This window comes from Spodoptera frugiperda, chromosome 17 (assembly GCF_023101765.2).
Source record: "Spodoptera frugiperda isolate SF20-4 chromosome 17, AGI-APGP_CSIRO_Sfru_2.0, whole genome shotgun sequence".
Lineage (NCBI taxonomy): Eukaryota > Metazoa > Arthropoda > Insecta > Lepidoptera > Noctuidae > Spodoptera > Spodoptera frugiperda.
Window position 1 is genome coordinate 2,504,788 of NC_064228.1, and position 23,637 is coordinate 2,528,424.

Sequence of the window (23,637 nt, forward strand, 5' to 3'; positions counted from 1 at the left end):
ACAAAAGGGTCAAAAATGTGTGAAAGGTAGTAAATATATATTATTAAATAGCCCTATTTAAAGGGCGAGGGAGGAGCTTGGGGCATTCAGTATCCCTTGGATTGTCATAGCGTGCGGTTGTGTGCCCAGGAGACCCTGATATCTTGACGCTGAGTTATTTGTTGTTCGGTTGGAGTCCTACAAGTGGTGCTAGACCTTAGTGCTTGCTGTGTGTTGTGTCACGTTGAGTGTGTGTCGCCTGAACTGCTGAGAGAAGCTCGGTAAGTCATTGATATTTTAATATTATTATGTGTACATTTTGTTTTACTATTTTGTTTTTGCCAAAAACGTAGTGAGAGATGTACATCTAAAATCTAACACAGAGTTTTCGCCAGTTAAATATTTCATCTCTAATTTGATTTTTTAACCAGAAAGAGAACACCTAGGTAAATCTTTGAAGAACTCTGAAATTGATTGTGTTACAAAAATGTTAACAAAAAGTATAACATTTCGCATGAATGTGTATTGGTAACTAATAATATAATATAATGTATAATTAATGAATATATGTTTCTGTTTGTTTTAGGTTTAAGCTATCGAAAACAACAGTAGCATAGAAGCTACCGTAAGAAGTCGTATTAGAAGAAAGTTGAAAAAAGTTATAATCATGTCAATGTCCTGGCTCGAACAATTGGAGAGGGCGAGTCACCACCCTGAATTCATGACTGGTAAGTTATTGAGTTTTACTTACATTTTTTTTCGAGTGTTGAAAATCGTCCAATTACTTCTCGTCAGACCCTTACTGACTAAAAACCACCCCGTTCCTACTCCTGCTTTTTGAGCGAGAGAAGCATTAACAAAGAGCTAAGTGTCATTTGACATTCTGTTGTTTCTGTCTACTCCAATGAGAGACATAACTACCTTGGCATTTCTTACCCAATTCCCGTCGCTACATGTTTCGATTCGCGTTTTCCCTGATCACTATATATTTCTGTCTATCTTTCTACCATATATATTTATATTAATTTACATTGTAATTACAGGTGCTACGCTGATGTCGGAGGTGCGAACAAATGAGCTAAAGGACGCGATGTGTCCGTACGGAGCCTATGAGTCGAAGTCAGAAGCGAGACATCGGGAGGATGTGGTTGCAACGCTAAGTCTGTTGGTGCGCCAGTGGACGAGGGAGGAAACCTTGAAGAAGGGCCACCCTGCTTACGTCGCCCACTTTGTTGGGGGACACGTTTGTCCATTTGGCTCTTACATGTTGCGAGTAAGTTATATATTATTCTTATTGTTATTGTAACTTTTCAATGTTATTTTCTAATAGCCGAAATGGATAATTCTGATCTTGATTTTTTTCAAAAACTCCATACAATCAAAAGTCGATCTTGATCCAAAGAATTTTGGATTGCGATCGGTTATTATTTCAATTAAATTCTCATTTCTTTATTACAACTACTAGACAAAGTTCAAATGCACTTCAATGCAGTTTTTATACCGATTTACTTGTTTTCAAATTAACACAGATATGTTCTTTTGTCCAACAGGTCCACCATCGATTCGCAAAGATTGATGCGTTGTGCGTCGCCCCGCAATATCTCGAGAGGAAAGATTTCTTCACGTCGTTCTACGCGCTCCTGAAATCACAGAAGAAAGTAAGTACTATTTACTTGAACTTGTTTCACTGTTTTGTCAGTTATTCTACATATGTATGAAGCTGTAGAGTTTGTTTGAACGCCCTAATGTCTGGAACTACTGGTTCGATTTGAAAAAATATTTTTGTATTGGATAGTCCATTTATCGAGGAGGGCTTTAGACTATAAATCATCACGCTATGATGGATAGGAGCCGAGGAGTTTGTGATACCGCGCGGGATTAGCTAATTGAAGATAAGACTAGAGTGTCGTCACAAATATTGATCGTATAACTAACATAATGTGTGTTTCTGCAGGTGCGGGATCTAAGAGCTGCGGAGGATGCCTTCGTGCCCAGTATGAAGTTTACCTTCAAAGGAATAAGGTTCAATCTCCTGTACGCGAAACTCAATCTCCCTCGAGTGAAAGGTAAGGCGCATCTTTGATTATTTACCTCGTCCGTTAATCAATTCACTTATTTATGTACCAAAAACAATAGATTAGGTTTTCATTTTAATCTCAATACTACAATTCTTTTAATCATATAGCCTATATCCGTACAGAATTCTCTGGGGAAGGGGCAGAGAAATCTGTACGAAAAAAGAATTCTAAGTTATGTTGTATGTACTATAGGGTTACTACTAAGTTACGTTTACCATTATCCCTGAGTTTGATAGGCGAAATGTGGATTTGCTGCCTCTGTATAATATCTTTCGATCGATGATTGGCCAAAATTGGACAATGTGTAATAATAGATATGTGTTTGTCGACAGTGTCACTCAACCTGCGGGACAATGCTCTGCTCAAAGACATGGACCCCAGGTGTCTGCGCTCGCTGAGCTGCTATAGAGCCACGGAGGAGATCCTGCGCCTCGTCCCCAATCCTAACAACTTCAAGCGCACGCTGCGCGCCATCAAACTGTGGGCCAAACGTACGTATCTTTTAATATATAATGTATCTTTTAGTTTTATGTTGCTTAGATTACAGATTGCTTCTCATAAACTTCCCAAACTGTACACTTGTTCTAATTGTAGTCTTATCCAGTTAGTTTCATTTTAATCTTCTTGTCAGCAAGTCGGTCAAAACATTAATTTATTCTTTTTGATTTTGAGTTTATAAGTCAGTACTAGAGCTTGCGTTAGTAGTGAAAACTGTATTTGTTCAATATTGCTAATATTAATTAATTTATGCTAGTTAATTGGCCTTAATATTGCATTTTTCATGATATTAATGTATTTATTTTTCTGCCAGGGCGAGGCGTCTACTCCAACAGTCTTGGCTTCCTGGACGGCGTGTCCCTGGCCATGCTGGTGGCCTACACGTGCATCCTGTATCCTGAAGCCCACGCAGCCACACTGGTCCACAGATTCTTCTGTGTCGTAGCGCAATGGAAGTGGCCAGAGATTGCTCGGCAGCGGCGCATTGCACCTGATACCGAATTTCCCTTCTGGGACTCTTCTGTGAGTATATTCTTCTCTTTTCCTGAGTTTAATGCTGTTTACATTTTGCCAAGATTGCGTTCTTTAGTTGGTTAGATTCTTCTTGTTAACACATAAAATGTTAACAAGTTTTTTAACATATTTTTTAAACCAGCAACTAGAATTCTAACTAACTTACATTTTATTCATACGTATTAAGAAGACTTGTCGTTTGTTTAGTAAGAACATCTTATTAGAAAGTTAATCATTCAAAATCAATACGTTATTGTAACATGTCACTTTATTTCAGGTGAATGTACCCGAATTCTTTGGGAAGATGCGAATTGTTACGCCGATATTCCCCGAGTACGACAACTCGTTCAACATGACTGAATCTACCAGAAACATTGTCATGGAAGAAATTGCAACTGGTGAGCATAATAAGTTTTTAAACTCTCATGGTCACTAACGCTAACATTAGAACTTAAGACGGGATATTTTCAGTTCATCCGTGATCATCCGCTTGCAACAGAGCCGAAATATCGGAAAGTCATAGACATAAATAAACATGGTAAATGTCCCGTCTTGAGTTCTAATGTTAGTGGTTAGCATAACATAATACATATCTTTAGCACTTATTTGCAGCTTGTGTCTTGTTAATACAGGATAGGTCTACAAAACGTTCAATCTATATCCATGCTGATATATAAAACTGAAAAGTTTATTTGTTTGAACGCGCTAATTTCTTGAACTACAGGTTCGAATTGAATCATTGTTTTTGTGATGGATAGTCCTTTATTCGAGGAAGGCAAAACATTACGTTACGATCAATAGGAACCGAGTAGAACTGCTGAAATGTAGCTAGTAACAACGTAAAATTCAATATTGTCTTCGAAGCCTGGCAGTTATAATAAAGAATATAACTGGTCACTTCTAAGTTACATAAGATCTGTCCTTATACACATTGAAGAAGTTAAAGTATCCTAGATATAAGTACCTCTACTTTGTGTGATGTTGTATTAACTAACAATGTTTCATGTGCACAGGTCTGATGGCATCAGTGGATATTTTTTTGTACAAGAATCGATGGAGTCACCTGTTTGAGTGCAGCAACTTCTTCGACAAGTACAAGCATTATTTGGTACTGCTCGCCTTCTCCGCCACTCCGGATGATCAGCCAGCGTGGAGGGAACTGGTGGAAGCTAAAATACCTAACTTCATTCGTAAGTATACACTAAAAATCTTCAAATATCATTTATTTTATTATAACTTTCGTGAGACATACTAAATTAATTATTATGTTATCGGCTTACTCACGAAACTGTTTGACGAGGAACTCGACTAGTTTCAAGCCATGCTAGAGGCGATTGTCGAGCTACTACTGACAATTGTTGTTTTTTAAATCGTTTTTTTTTTAATAGCAGTATCTAATATTTATAATGGTGTATGTTTGTTACAGAATGTCTGGACCGCAACCACAGAATTCATTTGGCACATCTGAACCCCGTGTGCTACAACTCTGTGCCTCTAAACACTAACTACGGCCAGCCACAAGCCTTGCAGCCAGGTGTGTACATTTATAAATTACTGCTGTATATATTGTCTCATTTGGTAACTTTCCTGTCATTGCTAAACTTTGATATCCTAGAAATAATGTATTCATGTACATAAGTAAAAGTGTACCTATGTATGTACTTATAGTACATACAGTTTCTGCCATTTATGTTATTGAGCATATTGTAAGCAATAGCAGACAGTCTATTTCTTTTTTTTTATGGGATTGGTCGATCAAATAGGCAGACGCATCACGTGATGGTAAGCAATCATCGCTGCACATAGACACTCGCAACATCAGAGGAAATATAAGAAAAACATAATTCTTAACTCCAAATTATCTCGATCGACTTCGACATTATAATAATTATAAATATTTATATGTTTCAGGTACACCAATGCCGAAAAACACGGGAATACAGAGAGATGAAGACGTAAGTAATTTTATTATATTAGCTAGATACTTAACTTTCGGCTAGTTTCAATATGTTATCTATCTGTACATTTGTTTAATCAGTGCTCCATTCACCCAAAGGTTGTCTGGTAAAAGTCGCTGGTACCGATTCTTATTCTTTATGAATTGTGTAAATGTAAAACTACTAACTTAAGTACTTTTTGTACAATGAAGTAATATCTATCTTAAGTACTCGATTTTGATACATATTCTATGGAGCTAAGCAAATCTACAGATACCTAGAAAGGTTATTTAAACTTGTAGGTACGATTGCTGTTTTTAAGAAGTTTATACTAATAATATGTTTCTATTCCAGGGCGCAGTTGTGGCAAATTGCTGTTCCATGTGGTTTGTTGGGCTTACTTTCAAGAAAAATCAAGCAGTCGATCTCTCCTTTGAATCAGACAAATTCAGCAAGGTTATCGACCGCGAGGCAATAAAATCCAAATTACAGCAGGAGGGAATTTTGGTTGAGGTAATTATCTTATTTCTTCTTTCGTTTTGTTAGAAAATGTTGTTTTAATTAATAGGTAACTAGGCCACGCCTGTTGTCTTTCTTTCACTTTGATAACAGAGACAATCAACGAAATGAAAAATTATGAACATTATATTTCGATGTCAATAGTTTTACCCTACTCCCCAAATACAAAGATGCTCTCAATATGACTGATATGTTTTATTCTTAAAAAACAATGTAGTAACGAAGTGTATCTAATATTGCAGATTGACCAAGTGGAACGCGACCAGCTGTACCAGTACCTGTCAACTTCCCTGATGCTGGACGAACCAATTCCCAGCTCCGAGGGCCTTTCCGAAGACCTATTCACATCCCCGCAGACCACGAAACGGGCAGCAGAGAGCGACGATTCCCCCGCACCCAAGAGACAGAGAAACATTAGCACTTCTGATATTGAGAATGAACTAAGTAATGATGATTGCTGACGTAGATATTACCTTTATTCCCTGTAGGGTAATGTCTTTTTGTCAATTATGGGTCTTATGTTAAAGGGGATAAAGGATAAACCAGTGTATTTTTTTAGCATAAGTGTATGTATATGTATTATTGTATGTGGTGTAGTATGTATATGTATTATTTTAGTATTGTAACATAATAAGAGATAGGAATTTTAACTTTTTTTGTATAACTATATTACAAGTCTGACTATGATATTAAAAATTGTTTGCAAAGTTCCTATAATTGTAATTAGTCTTAAGTAATGATCGTGTAAACTTCAAAATGTATTATTTTTTAATAATAAATACTATGTACTTAATCTATAAATCTACTTTTTCTTCTTATCCCTGATTACATGAAGCTTTAGAGCTTAAGATTTAATTCTAAGATATCGAATATTAGATGGAAGGCTTCCCAATTTAGTTCAGCAATATAAAATCTTATTTACTATATGAAATATAGGTACATTTAAATATCTTACAATTCACTCAAATTAAATTCATACAGACCTACACAAATAAACGAAGCATTAAACTTAAACAGCGTGTAAGAATATACCGTACGGGGAAACCTCTTATGACTTAATTTAAACCACATGTTTGATTCATCATCTTGGTCGACAATATACAAGCAATAAGCGAAATAGACCCAGTAGATAAGCCAAAAAGTGCATTTTCTTTTTTTTCTTTTTCTGTTTTTGTAGAAATATTTAATTGTATTGTACTTCTGTGGACGACTACCACTTGTAGTTTCATTGAAGTCATAAGAGTGATCTCCATATTGATGACTGACAGCAGTGTAGTGTGTCGTAGCACCTCGTAGCAGCGTAGTAGCACGTAGCATAGCTTTTCGTAGCAATGGAACACGATGTAGCTAAGCATTTCGTAGCAGCGGAATACGACGAGAGAAGTCATTGGATGATTTGCCCCCTTTAAAACAGGCAAGGAAAAGGTACGGTACGTAAGAAGATTATAGACAGTTCGTATAGTAGAAAATTGAGAGATTAATTAATAATTAACCCGTGGTATGGAAACGCAGATCTACGCGAGACATATGTGATTTCTATTGTGTCTCATATACCGATATATACAGACAAGAGGTTAAAGTAAATGTGGAAAGTTACCAGCAGCTGGTGAGCTCCCTATAATTGAAGAACTTATCCACATAATCTTGTAACATATTATACACTGAATATGACTTAAAATGACTTAATAAATAAAAATGTATTTATCAACATTGTATATTTTTTTTTATTTCCCTGACGTATGATCGGTCTGGCACCAATTATGATTGCTGTGCTCAGAAAATTTTGAGCTTTAATATTTCTATAACAGTGTCTATTAAAGGCCAATAGTAAAAATATTCTATTTGAATATCATTATTTTCAATAACATATTCAAATTCTTTATTTATTGACTATGGGTGACCTAACAAGATGTTCTAAAAATAAAATTATTACCATACACAATTACCTTTAAATATCTATATCTGAAAAGCACCTGAGCAATCACACGTATACGCCGCCTGTTTTGGACATTGACCCTAAAATTCCTTTTGTTTTCTCTATCAAAAAACTGATAAGGAAGTGCGCTATCTCCCTCTCTCACATACACGTCTCGCTCACTCCCATTGTAAACTACACCTTACTACGTGCCGCTACCATTCATTAGGTTCCAGGAATCAGATAGACTGCGGCCGAGTACTAATGGGATTTACCTTAAAATACCACATTCCTTATCTCTCCCATACAATAGAACAATAGAATGTGACATCTCGGGTTCACACGGTTAACTATACAAACTAGTTATGCCCAACTTCATTGACAATAATATTAAATTAAAAAACTACTTCTTATTTTTATACGATTTATTTTTACTACCGCTTGTTTAAATGTAGAATGTAGGTAGCTAGTTTTCTCGATATAACATTGTACATACTTGTGGAAACATGGTCTGCCATGTATTGTTTTGCTTGCAGCAACATACAACAACTCGCAACAACAAAACAGTTTCTGTTTTGTGTACCTATGAAATAAATATTTCTAATACATACGGAGTGTAGTATTTGTGTCTTTTACTGCTTCCTGTTTTTTTTTAATTCTCAGTAAGTCGAGTCTTTAATGGTTTGTATCATTTAACTTGTAAAAGGTGTGATGATAATTAATATTACTATTCACTGAAGCACAGCATTTGCTTGGCGTAGCAATCCGTAGCACTGTGCTACGGCGTAGCATATCGTAGCACTACGTAGCAGCGTAGACTTTCGGTTTGTAACAAAATTATATCGTGAGCACATTCAATATGGCTATGAATAAAATAAAATATTATTTACACACACACTTACATACAATTTTACATTTTGTCTTATGGGGATAAGTAAAAACCATAGGGTACAAATAAATACGAATTTTAGATATCACTGTCTGTCCTATGTAGTTTGTATGTTTTTTTTAAGTAAAAGGGTGATATCAAAGCCACCATAACTTTCCTTTTGTTAATCCCTCTCAAAAATTAAATTATTTTCAATAACATACATAATTACCATTAAATATCTATATCTGAAAATCACCTGAGCAACCACACGTATACGCCGCCGGTTTTGGACATTGACCCTAACATTCCTTTTGTTTTCTCTATCAACAAACTGATAAGAGAGTGCGCTATCTCCCTCTCTTATGTATACACGTCTCGCTCACTCCCATTGTAAACTACACCTTACTACGTGCCGCTACCATTCATTAGGTTCCAGGAATCAGATAGACTGCGGCCGAGTACTAATGGGATTTACCTTAAAATACCACATTCCTTATCTCTCCCATACAATAGAACAATAGAATGTGACATCTCGGGTTCACACGGTTATCCAGTACAACAAGACTTCATTGACAAAAATATTAAGTGAACTACTTCCTATTTTAAACGATTTATTTTCAATACGACTTGTTAATTGTAGAATGTAGCTACATATGTCATCTTGATTTTACCAAAACTTGTTTTCAAAATTTAAACCTTTATAGATTTTAGATTCGTTCTAATTTGTTCTAATTTGAATTGTTCTAATTTAGTTCTAATTTATGTTTAAATTTATTATTTTATATTTTTATTTTTAAACTCGAATATTTTAGACACTTCAGTAGCCTAACTTTAGTTAATAAAATTACTTGTAGATAGAAACTATGGTCTGAACCAAATTTATGTATTGTTAAAATTATTAACCCATTTCACTGATCTCATTAAAGTACCTGATATAGTAATTATGCAACAGTCCAACAACATAGTGTTATGTTTAACAATTCTATCTTAGTATACGATCTTAGAATTTATCATATAAACTTTATAAGCAATGCGTTTGCGTCGATGGGTTGGCCTGGTGATCTGTAAGACAGGTTCTACCTACAACAGATACCAGTCTCTAGTCATTATATCCAAATTGTTTGTACCTGTAATATGATAATTAAATGAAATAAATGAGTGTAAATGACCTATTATGTATTTGTAAATAAATAAAGAATATCTTATAGGAAGCCTTTTACGATGACAGTTTCTGACATTTAAGTTTTATCTTAGATTATAGGGACTTAGTATTCAGTGATGATAAAAATAGATTTTAATACTTTTATAATTTAAACTTGTAAAAGGTGTGATGATAATTAATATTACTATGTACTGAAGCACAGCATTTGCTTGGCGTAGCAATCCATAGCACTGTGCTACGGCGTAGCATATCGTAGCAGAGCGACTTTCGGTTTGTAACAAAATTATATCGTGAGCACAGTCAATATGGTTATGAATTACTGCTACCTTCGTCATAAATAGTAACATGATAGTGAGATTCTCCTTTCACCGACATATCGAAAGTGAGAGATCTCCTATCTCCGACATCAGAAGTGAGATGGACGATTGAAGATGTTGAAACTCGGAGCTACGAGAACTACTTGCAGTTATGCGATGCAAGGCAATTGTCTTACACGAGCAATGACGGAGCGGACCAGGAGAAGTAGCGGACCAGGGAACCGGCTACGGCAGGACCTACGCGGCACAGCGGCAATACGAACTTTAGCGGGAGGTGACGTACTAATATGGTGAGAAGCGTATTGTCCTATGGTAGTTTCGGGAATATCATGATTCCTTTTAGTATGATTCTGATATCAAAGCTACCATTCCTTCATTCCTTTCGTAAATCTCTCAATCAGAAGTAAATTTTACTATGTCGGGTAGATAATAAAAACTCAGTCGTGATGTTTTAGATCCGAGATTATGAAAACATTAGAATGACATCTGATATGTTGTTTCGGGTTGTGTATTGTAGGATACGTGATATCTCAAAATTAAATAATCTGATTTTGTTTATGGAAAACGTGAGGAGTGATCACATGAAGGTTAGTAACAAACGCCTTAGCGTTTTGAAGAGAATTCGATATCTAACGTCCTAGAATATTCCTTTTAGTAAACTGAACAGATATTCAAGCAAAACTGATAAGAATGTAAAAGAGCCTCTCTCACCGTGAGGGTTTACACGTCTACTGCGGCACTCCCATTGAAACTACACCGTACTACGTGCCGCTGACCATTCATTAGGTTTAAGGAATCAGACATAGAAACTGCGGCCGAGTACTAATGGTCGATTTACCGCTTAAAATACCACATTGCCTTATCTCTCGATGATATTACAATGAGAACAATGGAATGTGACATCTCTGATTCACACGGTTATCTAAAGTACAACAAAGTAGTAATTGATCGTTCATTTGACAATAATATGCCTTAAGTGTGGACCGCACTTCTTATTTTAAACCGCGATTGAGGCGATTTGCACGCACTCGCACTACGAAAATTGTAGAACCCGTAGCTATGTTGGGTCTTCACTCACAAGCACATACTCACACTTACATCATGTACCACACTCACAATATGTACGTAGGTTTACAAAATTTATCAACCATTTAAGATAAAGTTTTCTAGCAGATACCTTAGACTCTGATTATTAGTAGTTATATAAGTTTAAATAAATAAGATGTTTGTTAATATCTTAGTCTAGCAGAACTCCTATTAACTCGAAAATGTTCAGTTCCTGATCATTGAAAGTTTTGTCTTAAATAAGTGGGACTTGGTCATTCAGTTTTGAATGATAAAAATTAAGTATGAGGATTTTCAAGGAAACATCAGCCTTTTATTAATAATCACTCTAGAAGTACATTTCGAATGTCTACGTACGAGTTATCCAACCCATGCATTACAACTATTTACAACTAGAGCTCAATTACATGTCACATTATGCAAACGGAATCTTTAACATAACAAGTTTAGTATGTGTTCGTTTTGTGTTACACGGGAGATCTGAGGGATCTGATTATATACAATGTATTGCTGGTTTACACTGCAATAGTTAACATTTCTTACCATTCACATGTGATGGATGTCAGGTGCTGGTTCAACTGGTTACAATCGTGGAAGTAAGACAATGTTTCAGACTACCGCTAGTACCGGGGCGCACTAGAAATTCTAGTTTGATTTAAGTTCTAAGAATGATTTCTTTTTTTAATACAGGAATGGCGTATATGTATTTCTGTCTTTTGCTAGGAACCAGAGCAGTGAAACACTGGTCTCTGAAGGTCGCTTGGCTCGATCCTTAAGGTCGCTCTGGCCGCGGAGCGAGTAACGCTCGGCTTGCAGGAGGACGTGCCGGCGTGGTAGCAGGGAGCCAGGTAAGTAGCAATGGTGCAGCTCTTCGGCCCACAAGTATTCCTGACGTAGTGAGATTCTCCTTTCACCGACATCGAATCTGATATATACATATTTACACTTAATATTAACATTTCTTACATTCACTGGGTCTTTCAACTGGTTACAATACAAAAGAGAAAATGTTTAGACTACCGCTACGATCAAAATTCGTTTGATTTAGTTCTAGATATTTCTAATACATATGGAGTATAGTATTTCTGTCTTTTGCTAGGAACCAGAGCAGTGACACTGGTCTCTGAAGGTCGCTTGGCTCTCCTTAGGGTCGCTCGGGCCGCGGAGCGAGCGCTCGGCTTGCAGGAGGCGTGCCGGCGTGGCAGCAGGGAGCCAGGTAAGTAGTGGTGCAGCTCTTCGCGGGGCGTGTGTCGAACCTGCAATAACATAATACATAATTATGTTAGATATTGTTGAAACTATAAAAGTTTGGTGCTAAAGAATGCTTTGATACAAAATGTATAAATGTGACCAAAATATTTACTAATGTTCATTACTACAAATAAGAAGTAGAAACAGATAGTTACCGCAATCGTCTTTCCTTCTCCGCGTATGTTTGAGTTCGCCGCCTGGGAGAGGACGGCGCTCGTGAACTTGTCAGTTTCATACTTTACATCTACGTGTTGCGCTGTCTTCTCAAACACTAGACCAACGAACCACATAGAGTATTTGCTCGCTGGACTCTGTTCGTTGTTGTTTAATGGTACCGAGCAGACAGAGCTGTAGCACTCCGGGTTTAGATGCGGTATGACTATCTGGTGATGCCGGTCCAGAGAATCTGTAAGACAAATATACATTGTTAGATATAACTGAACAAAAGTAATTAGAATACGGTATACAATACATGAACCTTGGAGGTCGTGGTACCAGTGGTTCAGCAGATATATAGTATTATACTGACCTACGAGGACTGATATCTTAGACTCCACCAGCTCACTCCACTCCAGCTCGTCGTCGGGAGTCGTGGAGGAGGCCAGCACTACTACATAGTGCTCGTAGCGAGAGAAGAATTTTGTGTCTTCAAATAACTTGTCCCATCCACATTGGTAGCTCATTATGTCATCTGTTGTGGCCAGACCTGTGAACAATACGAAACATTAGTTTAAAATATCAGTTATATTATGTATCAATGTATGTATATAAATGTTATACATGGATGTATAGTACTTACCAATTCTGATCTCCTCCATGACGACGGATCTGTTGGCCTCGCACATGTTGGAGTTTGCATTGTACTCCGGGTATACTGGTGTGATGATGGGCATTTGATGGAAAAGGTCCTTTATATTCGTCTGAAAGAAATAACAAAATATTTATAAAATGACATACAGATCTACACATGGATATCTCAGGTTTAGTAAAAAATGCCAGTAGTGTGACACAACAGTACTCACCGTAGGGTCCCAAACAGGAAAACCAAAGTCGAGAGATTCCTGGTCCTTTAGCAGAATTGGCTGCGGCCACTTCCACTGGTTCAAGGTGAGGAAAAATTTATGAACCAGTATGGCTGGCAGCGCGTTGGGATACTGCTGGCACGTGTGGGCCACTAGAATGGCCAGCGACACGTCGTGCAAGTATCCGAGCGCCTTGGAGTAAATTCTGCGACCTGTCCGTGCAACAAATACAATATCATTAATATCTGCGAGATTGTTCAAAGGACTGACAAAGTATTTTAAGATATAAAGCTGCTAGGCGCAAGTTTAAGGGAAGAAAGCTATAATTTAAGAAGCATTGTATTTGGTTTGCACACTTACGTTTTGCCCATAATATGATGACGCGTAACGTGAGTCTAAAGTTGTTGACATCGGGCACGAGCTGCAGGAGCTCGTCCGTCAGGCGATACATGTTCAGCGAGCGCACGCAGTCCAAGTCGAGGTCCTTCACTACCATGTCGTCGTGGAGGTCCAACCACGTTGGAACCTCCGACACTCCCAGGTTCGCGAACGGTATGTTTATGTTAATCTCGCAGAACTTCATTTTAATCTGAGGGATGAAGCTGCTTCCATCGACACGCAAATCTGTTACCTGTACAAAGATAAGTTAGTTTAGAACAATGCTTGTCAACGTTTTAAAACAGTCAAACAAGCCAAAACAATTTGTACAAACCTTAGGATGGTCATTCAAAATGTTGTAGAATGACGTAAAGAAGTCAGCTCTCTGTATATTTCGCGGTGCAAAGCACAGCGCGTCAATGTCGTCCATGTTGACCTGTGGAACAAACGATGAGTATTAATATCAATGTAAGTATAACCACCGATGGAAAACAAGTTTACTATAATGAATGTGTACTAATAAAACATCTCAATGTATCACTTACCCCCATCTTATAGCATCCGTATGGGAACACGTTGCCTCCGATAGAGTCTGCCGCTACATCGGACATGCCCTGCTTCATCGACTCCTCCCGGATCCAGGTCCTCACGAGCTGCTGCAGGTCATTGAACACTATCCACCGATGCTCTACTTGTTCTCTTGATTCGGGCGCTTTGTACGAGTTCAGATATTTCTTCAATTCATTTGTTTTTTCCTTTGCGATAGGAGTCGCACCTGAAATATAAAAAAAGAATAAAGAATTTAGTACAAAATAATCTACTATTACACTATGAGACTAATTAGCTACTCCTGCGCTGTTGGACTTCTCTTGATCGTAGCGTGAAGTTGTATAGCCTACAGAACCAGTAATTCCAGAGTTTAACGCGTAGAAACAAAACAAACAAACAAACTTTTCACATTTAAATATAAGTAAAAGTATAAAAGTGTATAACTGACCTGATAGTATAAGTGCAGGGGTCTCCGCGTCCGTATCTTCGTCCCACGTGTAATACATGATCTTCTCTTTAATTATACTCTCAGCGAAACAGAGTCCACAGACGTGACGGTACACAGCAAGCAGCAAGCACCAATACCACTCGTAGAACTCTCAGCGAGTAATAAATTGTTAACTCAAGAGTTAAGACCACTGGGCACCACACGACCGTACGCTATGTCAACCCGAGGGATACTGGCTGACCAAAGCTCCTCCCTCGCGCTTTAAATAGGCCAATATTTGATAATAATATTTACATATTTACAAACTTTCACACAATACAGCTTTTGACCCTTTTGTCTAAAGCCCCTTTGTCTTTTGTAAGTTACTGTTTACTCAATACAATGGGTTTCAGGAGAACTGATAAGGTAGCAACGGTTTGTGTGACATGTATATAACTACTGGCCATTCTTTTGTCTTATAATTTGTTTTGACATATTGAAATATATTTAAAAATACCAGGAATCCTATCAGGTATCAGGTAGATATCCTATGTCGTGTGATTCTTAAGAGACTCGTTCCTTTTAATCTGTCAATGTCTCTACCAAACTTCATCAAAATTGATTCAGTAGTTCATGTTTGATTTTAGTTAAGTATATCAGTTATAAAAGCTTTTGGTATATTTACAACTAGCTTTTGCCCGCGACTTCGTCCGCGTGTGATGGTAACTTTCGGGCAGAAACATATATGTAACACTAGCTACTTCCGCGCGGTTTCACTCGCTCTGCTTGGTTCCTAATTGTCAATAGCGTGATGTCTTATAGCCTATAGCCTTCCTTGATAAATGCACATACTCAACTCAAAAATAAATTGTTCAAATCGGACCAGTAGTTCTAAAGATTAGCGCATTCAAACTTAACAAATAAAGTCTTAGCGTATATATTAGTATATATAGAGTATAGATAACTGTGCGAGTAACTTCGTCAGCGAGTAACTCCTTGTGTGTTATTAAGTTAATATATTTTTAATATAGAAATCGATACGTTCACATCAGGCTTAAATACGTAATAACGAAAATATTTTAGCACAAAGCTTTCGCCCTTTCTATACCTCCGGAATTAAGCGCATCGACCGTTACCACAAAAATAATCACGCGTGATGGCTTATTAGCGTATTTCATTCATGTATAACTTTGGTGTTTCTTTCCGATTTATAACATTCTTCTTTTATTAAATATGTAATATTGTTAACTTTATTTAATTAGTGATGACTGTGAGAGTGTTGAAAACGTAAAAGTAGACAAGTATTTTAATTAGATAGCACCGAGCTGCTAAGCTTTTGGGAGTTACACGTGTTATTGTGAGTCAACCATAAAAAATAGATATATGCTATCATGGAACATTTTTATATAGATTTAAATAGAACATTTCTGTCATACATGATTTCTATGTAGCTTTAAGCTAGCTAGCTAGCTACTAGAGCTGCTCACGCGACGGAAGCTTAAAAAATGAAGTAACTTCTCCTGTTTTCCCAACATTTCCCTTGTGATTTCCCTTCACTGCTCTGCTCCTATTGATGGTAGCGTGATCAAAAGTATATTATAACCTGTTAGGAATATAAATAAACAATTTTACCCAGTTTCGTTAAAATCTGTCGAGCAGTTTTTCTTTCTATAAAGAATATACAGACAGACAGACAAAAATTTTACTAACTGCATTTTTGGCGTCAGCATTGTTCACTAATGACCCCCTGATGGTTTAATATATTTCATGTACCAAGTCAAAGTTAAAATTATTTATTTCAAATAGACCAAAAAGGCACTTTAAAACGTCAAAGCAAATATAATAATATTAATAACATCTGTCTGTCGAACAGAATTGACCTCTCTACCCATTTATTATAAAAAGTATATTGATGTATGCCGCTGGCATGTTTATTTATATCGCCACAGCATTGTCTGGGCCACTTTTTGCGAATTGTTTTCGTTATCTCTCTTATCTATACTTAACTCTCTTTCAACAATTACAATTGTATGGTTATTATCATTGTCTTATTTAAAGTTCTTTGTTAATAGTAATGTTTTGTGATAAGCTCCATACATACGAAGATTATTCTACCTGGCTCGATGGCCACGCCTTGCGAGGCCTGCCTTTGCGCACCCGCAAGACGATATCGGTCTCTTCCATGCTCCATCTCGGAGGCGGGCGTGGCCGCAATGTGCACCGCCTTATTACAACATGTCTGCTACGATACGGCATGGCACCGCGCGCCACTAGCCAAGCGTAACAATTTAAATTGAAAAGAGAATAGAATAGAGATCATTTATTTCCATTGAATGTATTACAAAGCTTTTTAGTTCCAAATACATTCTACCATTTGGCATGCAAAAATTGAGAATAAAAAATACAATTCATGTTTATAAGTAAAGTAAGTTGAAGGAGAAAATAGAAGTAATGGGCTACTTACTCAATACCTACTCTTAATCAGCACTCCATGTCACCCAAAGTGGTAGATATCGCTCTCAGCGATAAGGTGGTTCTTCTACCTTTGTTATAGTTTATTTAAATTACTTTATTGATGTACAATATCTATCTATCGGTAGGTGACGTTTGACTTTACATGGAAGTTAAGTATCCTTAGAAAATACCACTTTCTCAAGTTAGGCAAGACATTAATACAAATAAGAAACAAGAACGGTCCGAGTATCAATCCTTGTGGTACACCCATGTTAGCTACAGGTCTAGGTGAGAATTTTTCATTAGCTTCAATCTTCTAAAGTCTTAAACTACTCAAGAATGAGGTAAGAAGGTTCATAGAGGGATCACGTATTCCATAATAAAAGAGATTGTTATATGTATTTTGAAGAAAGCAATCGAATGCTTAAGTCTAGGCACGTAGGCCAAAGATTCCGGGAATCACATTGCTAGTGTAATGTAAGTTGTTTCAAAATGTCCCTTTATATTATCTTTCCCATACTATAGAACAATAGTATGTGTTATCTCGGGTGTACACGAGTTATCCAAAGAACGTTAGTTGTGTTCGACTGCGTTTACTATAAAATTAAGTTACTTCTCGTTTAGTTGTATTATCTTTACTATGGCTTTTTAATGTCCAGAATGTAGTAAGATGCCTTACATCTTCTTTAGTGGTGTTTGTGTGAGTAGCTGACATTAGATGTTGGTACTCACATACACGTTAAGATTTTCGATTTTATTTTGTTTATTTATGTATTGAACATGTGTACGTGTGTGTGTTTTATTTCAGAGAAATGAATGTAGGTGCTTTAGCTAAAGGCCATTTAAGGACGAAATATGTTTTCTATGTTAATCTGAATTGTGAAATCAAATACCTAATATACTTAATCTCTATGTGCAATATTATTTAGTAAATTAAAAAATACAAGGAAGTCTTTTTGATAAATCTCAAATCTCATGAGATTAAGACTACTAAGACCAATTCAGAAGAAAGAAATGAAAATATAAAATTCTTTAACATTTTTTTTATTTCAAACAAAATACAAAGTGATCAGTTTAACAATTTTCAATTCTATTTTACAATTGAAGCCGTGACGTATGTACCAAATAACAAAAGGAGCCGATCGACAATTTCATGTACAGTTGCCCCTTCATACAACCACTGGCAGCCTCCAGCCAATTGCTGCTCGATGTGGTCCATCGGGCTGGACTTGGAGAAGACCTCACGCAGCTTGGACCTGACGCACGATATCCAGACGTTCACACCACATTGTACACTCTTGTATACAAGTGTGTTTTATATTTTCCTCAATTTGTTTTGGTACATACTCGCGACGTAAAATATGAAAAATGGCGCCGACCACAGTGGTGCGTCGGTGTAGTCGCCACCCTCGGCGGGCCGCTTGGTGGCGGTGGGGGGCGCGGGCCGGGGCGCGGCCGCGGCTGGGGGGCTGGGCAGGCGCGTGGGGGCGGCTGGGGGCGCAGGGCTACGGTGTGGCTCGTGCTTGGTGTCGGGGGAGGTGTGCTCTCGGCACAGCAAGGAGTCCGGCAGGTACTCCTTCAGCTCCCTTCGATGGACATGCCGGACCTGAGAAACCATCAAATGTTACAATTACTGCTGACAAACTTACATCAGGAGAAACTTATATGGGAGACTCACAAAAGAGTAATTATAATAAATGACTTTTTTTAATTTGGGGACCAATTTGTATAAAGACTAGAAGTAAGAAATTACCTGTATTGCCATGCCTTCCCGGAGCATGTTAGTTCTCCCCCCCACACTGTTGATGTTCTCTGTGAACGTCTGGATATCGTGCGACAGGTCCAAGCTGCGTGAGGTCTCCAACTGCAGCCCGATGAACCACATCGCGCAGCAGTTGGCCGGGGGCTGGCTGGTAGCATTAGCTGGTGCAGTTTTATAGCATTCTGGGTTCACCCGAGCTAAAGCTACTGCATCATTGTTCTCCAGTGATGCTGTAACAAAAATACATCGGTATAAATATATGTCGCCGAGTGAGAGGCTGTCATCTTAGTAAGTAAAAATATATTCGTATACTAATAGTGAATACATACCGACTAGATGACGAATCCTGCTCTCGACGAGTCCGCTCCATTTCAGCTGGTCTTCCTGCGTGGCGGAGGACGCCAGCAATACCACGAAGTTCTGATATTTATTGAAGAAGACCTGCTTCTCAAATAAGCGCTGCCACCCACACTCGCCCTTCAGTATCCTTTCAGTCGCGGCCAGACCTGTGCACAATTACAACATTCATTAGCAATACTTTCCTACAGTCACACAGCGAAGGCAACCGAGATACAAGTGCCGTAATGAGTTACAAATGTTACAGGGATGATGTACTTACCAATCTTAAACTCTTCCACCATCACGGACCTGGTGGAAGCGCTCACATTGAATGTGGAATTTTGGTGAGGGTACGCAGGAGTGATAACAGGCATCGCGTGCTCGCGATCCGACACATTTACCTGAAACAAATTACATATAATATGTATAGACACATTCACAATTACAGACAAGAGGGAAAATTACTTTTTTATTTAATTACAATATAATATTAATAGGGAATAATGCCCAATACTCACTCTAGGATCCCAAACGGGGAAGCCAAGGTTGACAGAATCAGGTCGTTTCAGGAGAACTGGCTGTGGCCACTTCCACTGGCTGAAGACGAGGAAGAACTTGTGCACCAACGTGGCAGGCAGCGCGTTGGGGTACAGCTGGCAGGTCCGCGCTACCAACATGGCCCAGGACACTCCGCCCAGGTAGCCGAGAGCGTTCGAATAAATGCCACGACCTGTTGAAGATATATTTATAATTAAGTACCTCTTAGAGGAAGCTGCAATTTAAGAAGCTTTGTATTTTAATTCTCAGTAGTAGCACGGAGTCTCGGAAATGTGATCGGTATATGGTAATAGGCTTACCACCTATTACATAGGACTTATAACATTAATTATTGAAATCGGGGTGTACACAGTGGCATTACGTTCCATAACAAACACAATCAAACAAACAAACTCTTCGGGGATTAAAGGCGTAATATTATGTATTTTATTTAAATTAATTGAAGCACTTACGTTTGGCCCACAGTTTGACGGCGCGCAGTGCGAGCCTGAAGTTGTCCACATTGGGCACGAGCCGCAGGATCGCGTCCGTCACTCTGCAGCCGTTCAGCGAGCGCACGCACTTCGGGTCCATGTCTTGCAACATCACATTGCTGTCGAGATCCAACGAATCTGTGCACAAACATTATTCATTATTTATCTGAAGAGAAGAAGAAGAGATAAATGGAATTTAGCAGACTTTTCCAATATTTTTATTTATTTTAGTCATCGTTTTTTTTTATGTAGTCTATGTATTTAAGTTCATGTTATGTCTATTATAGTGTGTACATTAAGTAAATGGGTTTTTTTTTAAAAGATTTTTTTTTCTTTTCTTATTAGAATCTGTTACAAGGTTCTTTATAGATGTCATTCTATAGCAGATAACAATATAATTGTGTTTCTACAATTGTTTGTTGCTGTGTGATTTTGAACTTTAGGGAAAATACAATTAGAAATAATATTTTTATCACATTGAGAAGATTAAATAACTTACCAGGTATTTTCGCAAGCGGTAGCCTGGAGAACAGCAAATCTATCTCAATCCCATCGACATCCAGTTTGATAAGCGGCACATACGCAGCCTCTATTGCTCGTACATCTTTGACCTGCACAAACACAGAAGCTATTATGTTAGTTGTACTATGAAATGTAACATAGCATTAGAATAAGCATTCATTGCCCGAAATTACTCAACGAATAAAACAATCGAGCAAGCTCAGGCAAGTTGTACCTACCAGGGGATGTGACTCCAACAGTTTTCTTAATTCGACGAAGAAACTTCTCCGTCGAATGTGCTGCGGCGCAACGCACAACGCGTCAATATCGGCACCTTTATTATGGACCTGTTAAACAATACATTATCCATGTGTTAATATTAAATCATTAAGAAAATTTTAAGAAAAAAAAAACAAAAAATAGTACAAGTAAATACCCCCCTAAGTCTTTTATAAGTGTCTGTTTTTTTATTCTGTCTTCAATAATCGGGGTGTCGTTTTCTTTTAAGAAAAAACCCTGTAAATAAATAAAGATTAAAAAAAAACACATACCCCCAGCCTGTACGAGCCGAAACACAACACTTTGCCTCCCACAGTTTTCGCCACTGCAGGAGCCATGTTCTGTTTAAGCGACTCCTCTCTGATCCACGTCTTGACGAGCTTGTTGAGGACGCCGAGCACCGAGCGCCGGTGCTGGGTCTCCTGCTCGGTCTCAAACACCCCGAACGAGGCGAGGTATTCTTCCAGTGGCTGGTTGAGTGTTGGATCTGTAAGCACAATGTAAGTTAACACATTATACAAAATTCTTAAAGGTTCACTTGTGAATAGAACAACTGAATATATAGAATAGAATCAGGCGTTACTTTGCGGAAATCCATGCTACACTAAAAATACAGTAAGATTAACACATTGAACGCCGTGGTGGTCACCAGTGACCGACGTTAGCGGAGGATTTGCCTTCAACAGTTTTCTATTGGCAGTCAAAGACTTAAATGCTCATGCAGCAGGGGTGCAACGTAAAGAACAACTGAAGATAACTCACCATCGTATGATACAGCGGAGGTCCCAACTGTCTTCATTCTCTGCTGGTTTGTCCCTCCAAAAGGGAAGGGTTTGCGAGTATTCCTGCGCGAATACTTCGAGGTAGACCACTTCTTAGACATGTTTTTCAGATTTTCTATTACACGGAAAGCACTAGTACCACTCTCAGCGAGTAATAAATAGCTCAGCGTTAAGTCTTCAAGTCTTCTAGTCAACACAACTGTGCGCTATGAAGACCCGAGGTACACTGACTGACGGAGGCTCATCCCTCGTCCTTTAAATAACGCAATATTTAATAGTAATTACAAACTTTCACAATACAACGTTGGGCTCGTTTGTCTAGCGTCCCTTTGTCTTAATTGCTACCTGATTAGTGAAGCCTGAAGCTATTGTGTTCTATGTATCGTTAGCGTGGGACTTTTTATGTAGACAAACTAGTACATATTTATTAATTTGTTGTTTAATGAAGTCCTGTAATATGTAATATGCATTTATTTTATTTAGATTGCTTTATGTACCGTACATCTTCAACAGTATTATTTATTATTATTGGAAGCAAACACAACAACTCACAAATAGGACCCATTTACTTTTAATTCCAATTTCTGTGGTGCTTGACGACTGGACTTCTCCCAGTTGTTACAATCAGTTACAATCTGTCTTTGTGAGTTTAGACTTCAGTCATTCTGTGTTCTGCGTTAAATTTTACCGAAGGAAGTGGAAACTAAAACTAAACTCGTTTTCTTCTCATCTAATAATTTCTTCGGATTTATTTTGTTGCGGGATCCAAGACGCCTATTTAATAATTCATGTCCCTGGGACTTCAGTGTTCCGAAGTTTTCATGGTTGTATCTACTGTAGATCCTGGCTTACAGGAGTTGCAGCAGTCTGGGAGGACGTGGCTAGCTGGCCCCATTAAAAAATAAATAATAATAATAATACCGCGGTAACCTTCACAAGAAATCACTGTTTTCTAAAAAACTAATTAAAATCCTATCTACGTCAAGAATATCTATAGAATTCAAGTTATTTAGATATTTTACAAATAATAAGTCTACGAGTGTGTTTGAACCTCTAACTCACAGAATTTCACAGAATTCAAATCTAGTGATTGATAAGAAAGTGCGCTATCTCGCTCTCTCCCATTGTAAACTACACCTTACTACGTGCCGCTACCATTCATTAGGTTCCAGGAATCAGATAGACTGCGGCCGAGTACTAATGAGTTGTAAATCATATTTTGCCTTATTATTATTATTTGCACACATTTTAAAGTTATATTGTGAAAATTAAAACACCATCATATTATACCAGTATTGTAACCAAAGCAATAATTTGAATTTAATTGTAGTATGGCGTAGTCAAACGTAGCACTGTATAGCAAACTACTACGGCGTAGTATACTTAACGATCTAGTATACTCACAGTATACTACGGCGTAGCTTACCTGTAGCGGTCCGCAATTATTGTAAAGAATACGTTACAACGTAAAAGGGCAATGTATAAAGTTCTAATATTTGGATATTATGACCTGTAGGACTTATAGTCACAAGGGTCTCGTCATGGACCTCCAAGTTAACCGAAATCCTATCATCGAAATGGGTAACAAAATATTTACGTATACTTACTAAACTTGGTCACTGTAACTGTCGTCGGTAGTATTTCCGAACCGATACGACCTTCAAACCTTCAAGAAAAGAACGTATTCTTTTTTAAAAGGCCGACAACGCACCTGTGACTCCTCTGGTGTTACGGGTATCCATTGGCTGATCGCTTACCATCAGGTGACCAGTCTCCTCGTTTGCCCCCTATTTCATTAAAATAATATCGATATAAAGAAGTGCATGAGCATGAAGTCCTCTGAGCCTGGCTTCAGTGGGCCTATTATGAGTTATATTTGAGCATTTACAACGTATAACGCTATTTTGCGAGGCCCTATGGACCACGAGGCACACAACTCGAGTCCATTCCACCATCGTACCACCAAACATAAGCCCGCTTCATGATGCACCCACTTGCACAAAGCGCA

General features: G+C 37.9%; 3 protein-coding genes across 3 annotated transcripts; 1 reads left to right on the forward strand and 2 right to left on the reverse strand.

The window, feature by feature from the left end:
* The first annotated feature begins 1,021 nt into the window (after window positions 1-1,021).
* LOC118276552 (poly(A) polymerase type 3-like) lies at window positions 1,022-6,228 on the forward strand. The gene is made up of 11 exons (XM_050699750.1): window positions 1,022-1,252; window positions 1,530-1,637; window positions 1,934-2,045; window positions 2,390-2,548; window positions 2,869-3,077; window positions 3,346-3,466; window positions 4,082-4,258; window positions 4,495-4,602; window positions 4,980-5,023; window positions 5,360-5,518; window positions 5,767-6,228. Exons 1-11 carry the CDS (start codon window positions 1,034-1,036, stop codon window positions 5,983-5,985), a joined length of 1,635 nt encoding a protein of 544 aa, XP_050555707.1. The 5' UTR covers window positions 1,022-1,033; the 3' UTR covers window positions 5,986-6,228.
* A 5,345-nt stretch (window positions 6,229-11,573) lies between these two features.
* On the reverse strand, window positions 11,574-14,560 carry LOC118276553 (poly(A) polymerase type 3-like). The gene is made up of 10 exons (XM_050699662.1): window positions 14,503-14,560; window positions 14,051-14,280; window positions 13,840-13,941; window positions 13,488-13,758; window positions 13,128-13,339; window positions 12,905-13,025; window positions 12,635-12,811; window positions 12,261-12,511; window positions 11,972-12,110; window positions 11,574-11,779 (listed from the first exon to the last, which is right to left on the reverse strand). The coding sequence occupies exons 1-10, from the start codon at window positions 14,558-14,560 to the stop codon at window positions 11,574-11,576; spliced, it is 1,767 nt and encodes a 588-aa protein (XP_050555619.1).
* A 3,558-nt stretch (window positions 14,561-18,118) lies between these two features.
* LOC118276554 (poly(A) polymerase type 3-like) lies at window positions 18,119-21,730 on the reverse strand. The gene is made up of 10 exons (XM_035594889.2): window positions 21,610-21,730; window positions 21,120-21,334; window positions 20,808-20,915; window positions 20,567-20,678; window positions 20,047-20,205; window positions 19,555-19,766; window positions 19,317-19,437; window positions 19,027-19,203; window positions 18,689-18,927; window positions 18,119-18,541 (listed from the first exon to the last, which is right to left on the reverse strand). The coding sequence occupies exons 1-10, from the start codon at window positions 21,728-21,730 to the stop codon at window positions 18,251-18,253; spliced, it is 1,755 nt and encodes a 584-aa protein (XP_035450782.2). The 3' UTR covers window positions 18,119-18,250.
* Between the last annotated feature and the right edge of the window lie 1,907 nt (window positions 21,731-23,637).

What these genes read in the sequence shown, in the direction of transcription:
- LOC118276554 (XM_035594889.2), bottom strand. Translation starts at nt 21,730, where the DNA reads ATGTCTAAGAAGTGGTCTACCTCGAAGTATTCGCGCAGGAATACTCGC. An exon ending in TCCCCGTTTGGGATCCTAGA is followed by an intron (nt 19,438 to 19,554) that starts GTGAGTATTGGG and finishes AATTTGTTTCAG; the next exon opens with GTAAATGTGTCGGATCGCGA. An exon ending in GGGAAGGCATGGCAATACAG is followed by an intron (nt 18,542 to 18,688) that starts GTAATTTCTTAC and finishes ATGGTTTCTCAG; the next exon opens with GTCCGGCATGTCCATCGAAG.
- LOC118276552 (XM_050699750.1), top strand. Translation starts at nt 1,034, where the DNA reads ATGTCGGAGGTGCGAACAAATGAGCTAAAGGACGCGATGTGTCCGTAC. An exon ending in TTCCCTTCTGGGACTCTTCT is followed by an intron (nt 3,078 to 3,345) that starts GTGAGTATATTC and finishes ACTTTATTTCAG; the next exon opens with GTGAATGTACCCGAATTCTT. An exon ending in TAAAATACCTAACTTCATTC is followed by an intron (nt 4,259 to 4,494) that starts GTAAGTATACAC and finishes TGTTTGTTACAG; the next exon opens with AATGTCTGGACCGCAACCAC.
- LOC118276553 (XM_050699662.1), bottom strand. Translation starts at nt 14,560, where the DNA reads ATGTATTACACGTGGGACGAAGATACGGACGCGGAGACCCCTGCACTT. An exon ending in ACGGATGCTATAAGATGGGG is followed by an intron (nt 13,942 to 14,050) that starts GTAAGTGATACA and finishes TTTGTTCCACAG; the next exon opens with GTCAACATGGACGACATTGA. An exon ending in TTTTGAATGACCATCCTAAG is followed by an intron (nt 13,759 to 13,839) that starts GTTTGTACAAAT and finishes ATCTTTGTACAG; the next exon opens with GTAACAGATTTGCGTGTCGA.